Here is a 12,418-nt window from a genome sequence, read left to right on the forward strand (position 1 = left end):
TGTTTGTTGAGGAGAGAGAGGATTCCAAAGTGAACAACCACTTTACAATAGTGCATCTAACTCTTTTAAGGGGGGGTTAGAAGGATTACTTTATCCTATCCTAGGATTCCTTAAAGAGGTGGGGTTTCAGGTGTCTCCGGAAGGTGGTGATTGACTCCGCTGACCTGGCGTCGTGAGGGAGTTTGTTCCACCATTGGGGTGCCAGAGCAGCGAACAGTTTTGACTGGGCTGAGCGGGAACTGTACTTCCTCAGAGGTAGGGAGGCGAGCAGGCAGAGGTGGATGAACGCAGTGCCCTTGTTTGGGTGTAGGGCCTGATCAGAGCCTGAAGGTACGGAGGTGCCGTTCCCCTCACCACTCCGTAGGCAAGCACCATGGTTTGTAGCGGATGCGAGCTTCAACTGGAAGCCAGTGGAGAGAGCGGAGGAGCGGGTGACGTGAGAGAACTGGGAAAGTTGAACACCAGACGGGTGCGGCGTTCTGGATGAGTTGTAGGGTTTAATGGCACAGGCAGGGAGCCCAGCCAACAGCGAGTTGCAGTAATCCAGACGGGAGATGACAAGTGCCTGGATTAGGACCTGCGCCGCTTCCTGCGTGAGGCAGGGTCGTACTCTGCGAATGTTGTAGAGCATGAACCTACAGGAACGGTCACCGCCTTGATGTTAGTTGAGAACGACAGGGTGTTGTCCAGGATCACGCCAAGGTTCTTAGCACTCTGGGAGGAGGACACAATGGAGTTGTCAACCGTGATGGCGAGATCATGGAACGGGCAGTCCTTCCCCGGGAGGAAGAGCAGCTCCGTTATATATATATATTATACACACATATATACATACACATTCCTTAACCCTGCATTGTTGGAAAAGACCCGTAAGTAAGCATTTCACTGTTAGCCTACACCTGTTGTTTACAAAGCAAGTGATAAATAACATTTGATTTGAGACCTAGGCTAGTATAGGGTCTGAGGAACAGTGTGTACTAACTGAACTAGGGGCAAAAGTTCGGAGACCTAGGGTAGAGCATAGAGGCGCCGAAGGAGTGAGTAGGGGGTGATTGTGGGTACTGAATGAAGGGGGGGGGGGGTAATAGGGTAGAGGCCAGGATAGAGTACAGGGTTCTGGGATGAAGAGGAGAGGGCTTCTATGGGCACTGACCTGGCAGACGTTGCACGTCCATGAGGAAGTCGTCCTTGAGGAAGAGGAAGCCCACGATGGAGAAGAGGTAGACCAGGATGAGGGCCAGTACAGCCGTGAGGACGATAGAGCGCCCATTACGTGTCACACTCTTAACCACATTCAGCAGGGTCTCCTCGCGGTTCAGCAGGTCAAAGAGCTGAGGGGCACAGACACACAGTCAGACAGATACAGACACAGACACACAGTTGTAGAGGAACCAGACATCACAAAGCTTCCGATTGGCAGCAATAGCAAAAGTAGGAGAGGATGTGTCTTTCTGCAACTGTGTCTGAAAAACCTGTTACAAGGAGGAACAAGGAAACCACAAAGCTAAACGACATAACCACACAACAACCACCTGCTGTCATCACATGGCACCAATAAAGGTCCAGACTTAAATCAAGACCATTGTCAAACGTCAATTTGAGGTTTTCTGAATAATAATCAAGTACTTTGAAGTTCAATGAATCCACTTTATTGAATTGAATGGATAACATTTTTATAAATGAGTAATAATATCAAGCCTCGTCTTTTTTAAGTTTAATGGTGAAGTGCTGCAGAGAAGACCAGACAGAGAGATTGTTTCCACTAACCAGGAAGCTGTAGAAGAACTCGTGGACGAAGAGGCCCAGCATACAGACGATGACATAGCCCACGTGGTAGAGGAAGGGCATGTCCATGACCACCGGCTTGTAGCCCCGTGTGAACGTCCCCTGGTTGCCCACGAAGCTCACCAGGAACACAATCTTATTGAGGAGCTGGAGAGATGAGAGAGTAGAGGACTGAGCAATTGCTTCAATAGAAGAAGATGCTGAAATCACAAGAAAATATTTGTACACTGTAGGCTTGGGCAGTATATCGTATACCGGGGTATTTGGAAAAAGCCAAGCGACATGCGTTCTTCATGTCACCTCACATTATTATGAAGCTTACGGTAGTCCCCAGTCAAATGGTGTTTGTTTACAAGCACAACGATGAGAGACCGGAGCCTTGTGATCTAATTACAGTATGGAATTCACAACAACATGTTTGCCAGCTAGATGACTTATAACAATTAAGTTAACTGTCTAAAATGTGCTGAATGCTCTGCAGTTGTGCATTTGGTTTGCTAATTTAGTAGCTAGTTAGCTATCTAGCTAAGCATTCGCTTGGTAACAGCAAAGAATCCCCTCCTGGATCAAGAGCCTTGCTGGCTAATATTTGTTTTGTGCCGCAAACTACGGGTAGAATTTTGAAGTTACTTGTATAGTTTAGGTCAGAATCTTGACAAAATGCTCGCAACACGCTCATTAGCATTTAGTTAGCATTCTCAATGGGATCTTAAATGTACTTGTCAACATTGCTAACCTTCGGATTACAGAGTATCAGTGGGGTTTGAAAACAACGCCCCTTGTGTTCATTACCAAATATCCAAGTTTGGCACAAGGTCGGTATGAAGGTATGATAATCTGGATACCGCCAAATCCTAGTACACTGTACATTTACTTAAAAATATCTTTACTTTTCTGTACTTTTTGCAAACAAATTGCCTCTTGGGAATAATAAAACCTCTATAATAGAATTCATTAATAACAGTAATTCTTATTTCCTGATATAACAATGCCAAATCTGGGAGCATCCCAGCTGTAGAGGGGTTGGGGTTAAGGGGTTTACTTTACTGACTTTATTGTCCCCATGGGGAAATGTTGTTGCAGTGTCATGTACGTTTAAATAACAAAACAAATTGACAATACAACTTTCATAACAGTTACATACCAATAAAAAGAGACTAGCCTGCTGGCCTTACTGGGTAGATAAGAACATTAGCCTGCTGGCCTTACTGGGTGGATAGGAACGTTAGCCTGCTGGCCTTACTGGGTAGATAAGAACATTAGCCTGCTGACCTTACTGGGTGGATAGGAACATTAGCCTGCTGGCCTTACTGGGTGGATAGGAACATTAGCCTGCTGGCCTTACTGGGTGGATAGGAACATTAGCCTGTGCCTTACGCGGTGGATAGGAACATTAGCCTGCTGCCTTACTGGGTGGATAGGAACATTAGCCTGCTGGCCTTACTGGCGTGGATAGGAACATTAGCCTGCTGGCCTTACTGGGTGGATAGGAACATTAGCCTGCTGCCTTACTGGGGATAGGAACATTAGCCTGCTGCCTTACTGGGTGGATAGAACATTAGCCTGCTGCCTTACTGTGGTGGATAGGAACATTAGCCTGCTGCCTTACTGGGTGGATAGGAACATTAGCTGCTGGCCTTACTGGGGATAGGAACATTAGCCTGCGCCTTACTGGGTGATAGGAACATTAGCTTGCCTGTCCTTACTGGGTGGATAGGAACATTAGCTGCTGCCTACTGGGTGGATAGGACATTAGCCTGCTGGCCTTACTGGGTGGATAGGAACATTAGCCTGCTGGCCTTACTGGGTGGATAGGAACATTAGCCTGCTGGCCTTACTGGTGGATAGGAACATTAGCCTGCTGGCCTTACTGGTGGATAGGAACATTAGCTGCTGGCCTTACTGGGTGGATAGAACATTAGCTGCTGGCCTTACTGGGTGTGATAGGAACATTAGCCTGCTGCCTTACTGGGTGGATAGGAACATTAGCCTGCTGGCCTTACTGGTGGATAGGAACATTAGCCTGCTGGCCTTACTGGGTGGATAGGAACATTAGCTGCTGGCCTTACTGGGTGATAGGAACATTAGCTGCTGGCCTTACTGGTGGATAGGAACATTAGCTGCTGGCCTTACTGGTGGATAGGAACATTAGCCTGCTGGCCTTACTGGTGGATAGGAACATTGCTGCGCTATGGTATAGAACATTAGCCTGCTGCCTTACTGGTGGATAGGAACATTAGCCTGCTGGCCTTACTGCGGTGATAGGAACATTAGCCTGCTGGCCTTACTGAGTTGATAGGAACATTAGCGCTGGCCTTACTGGTGTGGATAGGAACATTAGCCTGCTGGCCTTACTGGGTATAGGAACATTAGCCTGCTGGCCTTACTGAGGTTGATAGGAACATTAGCCTGCTGGCCTTACTGGGTAGATAGGAACGTTGCCTGCTGGCCTTACTGGGTAGATAGGAACTTAGCCTGCTGGCCTTACTGGGTGGATAGGAACATTAGCTGCTGGCCTTACTGGGGGATAGGAACATTAGCCTGCTGGCCTTACTGGGTGGATAGGAACATTAGCCTGCTGGTCTTACTGGGTGAAGAAAAGCGCTGCTGGCCTTACTGAGTTGATAGGAACATAGCCTGCTGCCTTCTTGTATACGTGCGCGTTACTGGTATGAGGAACATTAGCCTGCTGGCCTTACTGATTGATAGGAACATTAGCCTGCTGGCCGTACAGGGTAGATAGGAACTTAGCCTGCTGGCCTTACTGGGTGATAGGAACTTAGCCTGCTGGCCTTAGTGATAGAGAACATTAGCCTGCTGGCCTTACTGGGTGGATAGGAACATTAGCCTGCTGGCCTTACTGGGTGGATAGGAACATTAGCCTGCTGGTCTTACTGGGTAGATAGGAACATTAGCCTGAGCTATTTAGGAGGGATATCACACCTGGCACAAATTATTGTCTAGTTGTGTTTTTCCTTCTGAGGGGTGCCCTATACCTGCACACAGAGGGGAGTAGTTCAAAGTCCGGGTACAGGGGGTGGCTCGGGTCTAAAATTATTTTGTGAGCCTTGCGGAGGGCCCTGACCTTAAAGATCTCATCCAGGCCTGTCTGTTTGACTCCAAGTACCTTGCTTGCTGTGGTGATAATCCTTCTCAGCATATTTCTCTGGCTGACAGTGGAATTGCAAAACCAACAAACAATACAGAAAGTTAAAATACTCTCCATGAAATATGTATAAAACAGAGACAGTATAGTACAATTAACATGAAAAGATCCCAGCTTTTTGAGAAAGTACAGTCTCTGTTGACTCTTTTTGTAGATCAGGTCTGTACATTTACTCCACTGAAGCTTATTGTCCAAGAGGACACCCAGGTATTTGTATTCCTCTATAATCTCTATGTTCTGACCTCTGATAGATGTTGCAGAGGTAGGTGTTGTATGCTTCCTGAAGTCTATGCACATCTCTTTGGTCTTATTGGTATTGAGGACCATGTGTGATTCGTCACAGCACTCTACAAAGTCATTTAGGACTGGGCCATGGTATTCCTCATCATCATGCAACAGTGTCATCAGCGACACTGCCTTGATCAGCGAACTTATCGAGGTGTCTGTCAAGTGTCTTGCTCATGGGCACACCGACAGTTGGTAGCACATGGGATATTGATGCTAGCAAACCGCCGGCTGCCGGCTAACTCCCACCAGATTTACCCCATCTGCCCTGGGATTCAAACCTAGTACACTGCCTGCATCTCTAACATCAAGGATATCGTCGCCCTTGGTAACTCTACTGTACTTACGTTGGCGGCGCCCAGTAGCAGCAGGGTGGGGTCCAGGCCCAGTGTGTAGATGGAGCGCATTATGACAGAGACTAGGAAGGGCCGGACACTCCCTGGTTTGGGAAGGATGAAGAGCATGGTGGTACACACCACCAACGCCACCCACAGCAAGATGGATACAAAGGGGGGCAGGATGCCTGGGGATGAGGTATACAAGCAAATGTCAACAACAACAAAGACAGATTAAGACATTAGCGCTGTTCAGAGAGGTGGCATTTGGATTCATGTATTATGCAACTTAACTGAGTGCTTCATTATAGCCTGGTCCCAGATCTGTTTGTGCCGTCTTGCCAGTTGGGGACAAGGCTATAGCTAAGATGCAACTGCCAACTGGCTAGACAACGCAAGCAGATCTGGGACCAGGATAGCACTTCGCTACACTTGGCACAACACTATGTTCTCTCTAGGCTCTCTGCCTCTCTCTCTCTCACAATGGGCATGTCCCAATGACCCTTGTGCCCCTCTTAAATTCTGTCTTCTACTAACCACGCGATCCAACGTTTAGTGTGATTATCACACACACGTGGTCATGCAGCAAACGCCAAACAAGACTGGCACTTTCTCGCATCGTGACCTACCTAGTGCCTTTAGATTTCTCCGTGACTACTATCATGACATGCACAGTCATGTTTCCAGTCACAAGCAGGCTTTAGCCTTTCCCCAAGCGGAACTGGCTACAACTCTCTAGTGGGTACCAGAGCCACTTGAGACCCTTTGGGAACTACTGGCTCATGCTCATTAGGCACCACACGGAAGAAAGACTGACCAACAGGTAGGGACTACCTGAAATTGTCCAATGAGAAACGCTTGTTTTCATGTTCTGCTTGAAAATAAAATGTATACCCCTTTTCTCCCCAATTTCATGATAGCCAATAGGTACCAACTGATGAATTGGTTTACAATTACCATCATAGTCATAAAAACCAAAACATTCCTCTTTTAGGGGTTATTGACTCCTGTTAGAAATGTAAAAACCAGCAACCCTGAAAATGTTTACAAAGCTTTGTCCCATCGCTGCGAAGGCCGAGAGCCATGCGTCCTTCGAAACACGAACCCGCCAAGCCGCACTGCTTCTTGACACACTGCTTGCCTAAACCGGAAGCCAGCCGCACAAATGTGTTGGAGGAAACACCGTACAACTGGCGACCGTGTCAGCGTGCATGTGCCCGGCCCGCCACAGGAGTCACTAGAGCGCGATGGGACAAGGACATCCTGTCCGGCCAAACCCTCCCCTAACCCGGACGACGTTGGGCCAATTGTGCACAGCCTCATGGGTCTCAGAGACAGCAGGGGTTCAAGCTGTAGAACTCAGTTCCTACATTTGAATATAAACATGGATTTGATCAGACAAAAATATGCTACATTTTATCTCTGGGACCCTCAGGATGACAAATCAGAGCAATATTACTGAATGTAAGTACATTATTTACCATCAGAGGTGAATGCATCAAACCAGTTGCGGTTAAAAAAGTTTTTTGTTGTTGTGCACTCTCCTCAAACAATAGCATGGTCTTTTTTCACTGTAATAGCTACTGTAAATTGGACAGTGCAGTTAGAATAACAAGAATTTAAGCTTTCTGCCCATATAAGACATGTCTATGTCCTGGAAAGTTTGCTGTTACCTATACCTTCTATTCACATTAGCATACGTTAGCGCACGTTAGTATCAACCATCCTGGTATATGGACACCGATCCCGTAGAGGTTAAAGTAATGATGGTCTGTCGTTTCTCTTTGCTTATTTGAGCTGTTATTGCCATAATGTGGACTTGGTCTTTTACCAAATAGGGCTATCTTCTGTATACCACCCCTACCTCACAACACAACTGATTGGCTCAAATGCATTAAGAAGGAAAGAAATTCCACAAATTAACTTTTAATAAGGCACACCTGTTAATTGAAATGCATTCCAGATGACTACCTCATGGAGCTGGTTGAGAGAATGCCAAGAGTGTGCAACGCTGTCATCAAGGCAAAGGGTGGCTACTTTGAAGAATCTCAAATATAAAATATATTCAGATTTAAACACATTTTTGATTACTACATGATTCCATATTTGTTATTTCATAGATTTGATGTCTTCACTATTATTATTATTCCACAATTTAGAAAATAGTAAAAAAATAAAGAAAAACCCTTGAATGAGGTGTTCTTTTGACCGGTAGAGAGTGGGAGTATATATATATATATTGTGGCAAAGAAGGGGGCCGAGTGATAAATGGCAGACATGTGAGGGCAGAACTAATAAACGGGCTCTGCCCTCTCACTAAAATGGCCACCCTGGCCAGAACTACAGATCACAAAATGTCTGACCGCCAAAAACTACAATCCCCAGAAGCAAGGGGGGGCGCTCAGAAGGTGGGGCCGACCCACAGATAAAGGACCAAGATAAACCAGGAAGAGAGAGAAGAAGGGGGCTGGGGATCTGTGAACCATAGAGAAAGAGAAAGTGACAATATATAGAATCGTCTGGATTTACCGTGTATGACCTGGACTGTTTGGACTTACCTGTTGGTGTTTGGACCTGGACCTACCGAGAACCCGATTCGTGTCCCGAACCCTGCTGTCCTTGACCATGCCTGCGGCCTGGGCGGAGAATCCAACATACAGGTACTGTCCTGTTCGAAAGAACTCTCATTCTGGGGTGATTTTGGTGACGGTCTTACCGCTTAATTTGTGACAAACTCTCCTAACCTTGAGGAGGTTTGTCACATGTGGTGGAGAATGCGGGCACAGAGTGGTCTGAAGCGAGTAAAGGGACGAACCGTACCGCTGGTTCGGTGGACAAAAGGAAGTGTTCAGTTAGTACTCCAAAGGGAAGTCAGTTTTTTTGGGGTGGATTTGTTTATTCCGTACAGGGAAAATTAGTATGGAGGGAGCCATACAGGCACTGCTACATGCAGTGGCAGCCCAACAAGAGGCAACTAGAGCTCAACAAATAGCGCATCAGGATGCAATGCGAATGCATCAGGACACATTGCAGGTCCAGCACCTCACCAACCAGCTGCTCAGAGAGGAGCAAGAGAGAAACACCCGGGAGTTAAGAGAAGGCCTAAAAGGGGCTAGCGGCCCAAATTGGGCCTCAGTTACCAGCTGCAAATACCCGGAGGCGGCCCAATAATTTTCTTTAAAAAATGACAAAGCAGGATTATGTGGAAGCATACCTCACCACCTTCGAAAGGACGGCAGAGATAGAAAGAAGTGGCCGCCGAAAGAAGAACGGGCAGGGCTTCTGGCACCATACCTGGCAGGGGATACTCAAAAAGCGTAATTCGACCTAAGAGTTGAAAGATGCACAGGATTACGATAAAATAAAGGGAGAGATTCTGACTAGACTGGAATGACCGATACCGTGAGGGCACACCGCTTCCACCAGTGGGCCAACAGACCTGGACAACCACCCTGAACACCAATGTTCGACTTGATTCACCTGACACGGAAATGGTTGCGACCGGAGACCAGTTCACCCGCTGAGATTGTCGAGACCATCATACTCGACCAGCAAGGTCTACCCCGAGAACGTCGATGATGGGTTGGCCAGTGTTTCGTGCATTCATGGGGATACCCGCCCGTACCCCACAGCCTTAGTGAGCAGACGGGCTGCTGGATTATGAGATCGACGTGGTCCCGAAGATGCCGTATGATGTAATACTGGGTAGATACTGTCCTAACTTTGCGAGGTCAAGCTATAATAACGGCATATTTGAGAAGACAAACACCCCTGACCAAGAAGGAAGTAGCATGTAGCCCTCAACCAAAGCCAAGAAAAGAGAAGGTTTCCCAGGAGCCAACCTCACAGGTGCTAGTAGGGGAGGATGAGGAAGAAGGGGCAGACCCTGTCAATAGCAAGCAGCCCGGTACCAGTGGGGCCAGAGTCGATCTGGATCCAGAGGGCGACTATCTAGAACTAACAGACCTGGCAGGGTCCCTGACTAATTTCAGGACAGCCTAGACCCAGGATCCAACCCTGCAGCAAGCCAGAGCAGATGTGCAGGTCGTAGATGGTACCCCCATAAATGATAAGATAATAGTTTCCCCCACTTCATCATGAAAAACGGGTTGGTGTACAGAGTCTCAAACATAGGGGTTGATGTAGTGAAACAGTTGGTCCCCACTCGGTACTGGAGAACAGTACTGGACCTAGCTCATGGGCATATTCTGGGGGGACACCTTGGTATCAATAAAACCCGAGACCGGATTGTGAGGAGGTTTTACTGGCCAGGATTTCAGGCTGAGGTAGATCGACATTGTGGAGAGTTCCCCGAGTGCCAGTTAACAGCTCCCCAACCAGCTGTTAGAAGCCCGTTAGTGCCACTCCCCATAATCGAAACGCCATTTGAGAGGATAGCAATGGATATAGTGGGCCCACTACCAAGTCCGCCAAAGGGCACCAATACATTCTGGTCATCCTAGATTATGCCACTCGATACCCAGAAGCCATTCCCCTTCGGATGATGCCTTCCAAAAATATTGCCTAGGAATTAGTGCTCCTGTTCACCAGGGTAGGGATTCCAAGGAGATCCTTACTGACCAGGGGACCCCCTTTATGTCCCGCCTTATGGCTGACCTTTGTAAGTTGTGGCAGGTGAAACAGTTGAGGACATCGGTTTACCATCCTCAGAAGGACGGGCTGGTTGAGAGAATCAACCGTACCCTGAAGTCAATGCTCAGGAAGATAATCGATAAGGATGAGAAAAACTGGGATTGCATGTTGCCGTATCTGATGTTTGCCATTAGAGAGGTTCCCCAAGCCTCACTGGGGTTTTCACCTTTCGAGCTGGTATATGGGATGCACCCCCAGGGAATCTTAGACATCGCTCGGGAAACCTGGGAGCACCAATCCACCCCTTACACTAGTGTTATAGAGCAGGTCACAGCAATGCAAGACAGGATAGCCACAGTCACGCCCATCGCCAGAGAGCACGAGACAAGCACTAAGAGCACCAGCGGCACACTTATAAACGGCAGGCTACCCTGAGGGGATTTCAACGGGGAGATCAGGTGTTATTGCTGGTCCCCACAGTAGAGTGTAAACTACAAGCTACATGGAAAGGACCATATGAAGTGCTGGAGACAATAGGAGAAGATAATTATCAGATCCGACAGCCATGTCGTCAGCCTCCAGAACAGATCTATCACATTAACCTGTTAAAAGCATGTAGAGAGAGAGAAACACTAATTGTCACGTACCCCACACCCACTCAGGAGGCAGCCGAAGTGCATATTTCACCTACTCTGTACCCAGCACAAGTACAGGAAGTAAAGACCCTGATCCAGAAAAACAGAGATGTGCTTTCAGGGATACCAGGCCGAATTAAGGTTACGGCTCATGATATTGTTTCCCTACCAGGGAGAAAAGTGAGCATGAGGCCATATCGGTTACCCGATGCTCGACAAGCTGCGATTAGAGCAGAGACTGAGAAAATGTCGGCACATGGAGTGGTTGTAGAGTCACATAGTGAGTGGTCTTGCCCAATTGTGATGGTCTCCAAGCGGTTTTGTAATGATTATTGGAAGGTAAATGAAATCTCCAAGTTTGAAGAAAATTGGTTAAGCTCGGTACATTACGTCCCTGGACCTAGCCAAAGGTTACTGGAAAATTCCTCTGACCCCCAGAGCCAAAGAAAAGACAGCCTTTGCAACCCCTGGTTTGTTTCAATACCCTGTCATGCCATTCGGCTTACACGGGGCCCCAGCCACCTTTCAATGGCTAATGGACCAGGTCCTAAAACCGCACCGAGCTTACACCTCAGCCTAGTTCGATGACGTGGGGATCTACAGCCCAGATTGGGAATCCCACTTACCCCGGGTAAAGGCAGTGCTAGATGCCCTTAGGAAGGCAGGGCTCACGGCAAACCCTGCCAAGTGTTACTTGGGGTTAGAGGAAACCGAATATCTGGGATACACCGTGGGAAGAGGGTTAATCAAACCCCAACTTAACTTCTTGCAACTATAGGGGGTGCTGTTCCGCATTAGCATATTTGTGTCTCCAAATTAAACTGCCTCGTGCTAAATTCTTGATCGTACAATATGCATATTGCGAGCGCACTTTCCTAAACTCCATCAGTTTCTTACTCCTTCAAGGGTGCTATCACCAATTCGGCTCAACTAAGATATTGATATCCACTAACCAAAGAAAAACCTCTTCAGATGACAGTCTGATAACATATTCATGTATAGGATAGTTTTTGTTAGAAAAAAGTGCATATTTCAGGTAGAAATCACAGTTTACAATTGCACCCACCATCACAAATCGACTAGAATTACTAGATAGAGCAACGTGTATGACCAATTTACTCATCATAAAACATTTGCATAAACATAGACAAAGCCATAGCAACTGGAAAGACGCCAGTTCTTGTGATTTCAGACCATCTATTTCAGATTTTCTTAAGCGTTTTGTCAGCGAAACACAATAAATCGATAAAGTGTATGCAACCACAGAACAAAGCGTTACCAAGAAGCATGGATTTCCAGCCAAAGAGCGCTATAACGTAATCAACCGCCAAAATATATTAATTTTTTTCACTAAACCTTCGTCAAATTCTTCCGATGACACTCTGTAACATCATTATTAAGAATATACATATACAGTTGTTCGAAAAAACGGTCGCATATTTAGCCCAACAAAAACCCGTGTGGTACACATAAACAATACTAGGAAATCAAGCCTCAATATGTCTGGACGTCATCTGTATCAGAGTGATCTAGTTTAATTGAAAGCAATCATATACTTGACTAAAAAAATACAGTGTTGACAGCAATCGAAAAGACAAATTAGTTCTTAATGCAACCGC

At 46.8% G+C, this 12,418-nt stretch overlaps 1 protein-coding gene across 1 annotated transcript in view; it reads right to left on the minus strand.

The window, feature by feature from the left end:
• Positions 1 to 12,418, minus strand: part of LOC111952558 (inositol 1,4,5-trisphosphate-gated calcium channel ITPR2) — a 160,347-nt gene that overhangs the window by 39,593 nt on the left and 108,336 nt on the right. Inside the window, exons 49-51 of the mRNA XM_023971370.3 lie at positions 5,584 to 5,759; positions 1,768 to 1,932; positions 1,154 to 1,331 (exon numbers count right to left, since the gene is read on the minus strand). Of these exons, the coding sequence (XP_023827138.1) occupies positions 1,154 to 1,331; positions 1,768 to 1,932; positions 5,584 to 5,759 (519 nt within the window). The remainder of the gene's footprint in view (positions 1 to 1,153; positions 1,332 to 1,767; positions 1,933 to 5,583; positions 5,760 to 12,418) is intronic.

Source organism: Salvelinus sp. IW2-2015, linkage group LG26, assembly GCF_002910315.2.
Source record: "Salvelinus sp. IW2-2015 linkage group LG26, ASM291031v2, whole genome shotgun sequence".
NCBI lineage: Eukaryota > Metazoa > Chordata > Actinopteri > Salmoniformes > Salmonidae > Salvelinus > Salvelinus sp. IW2-2015.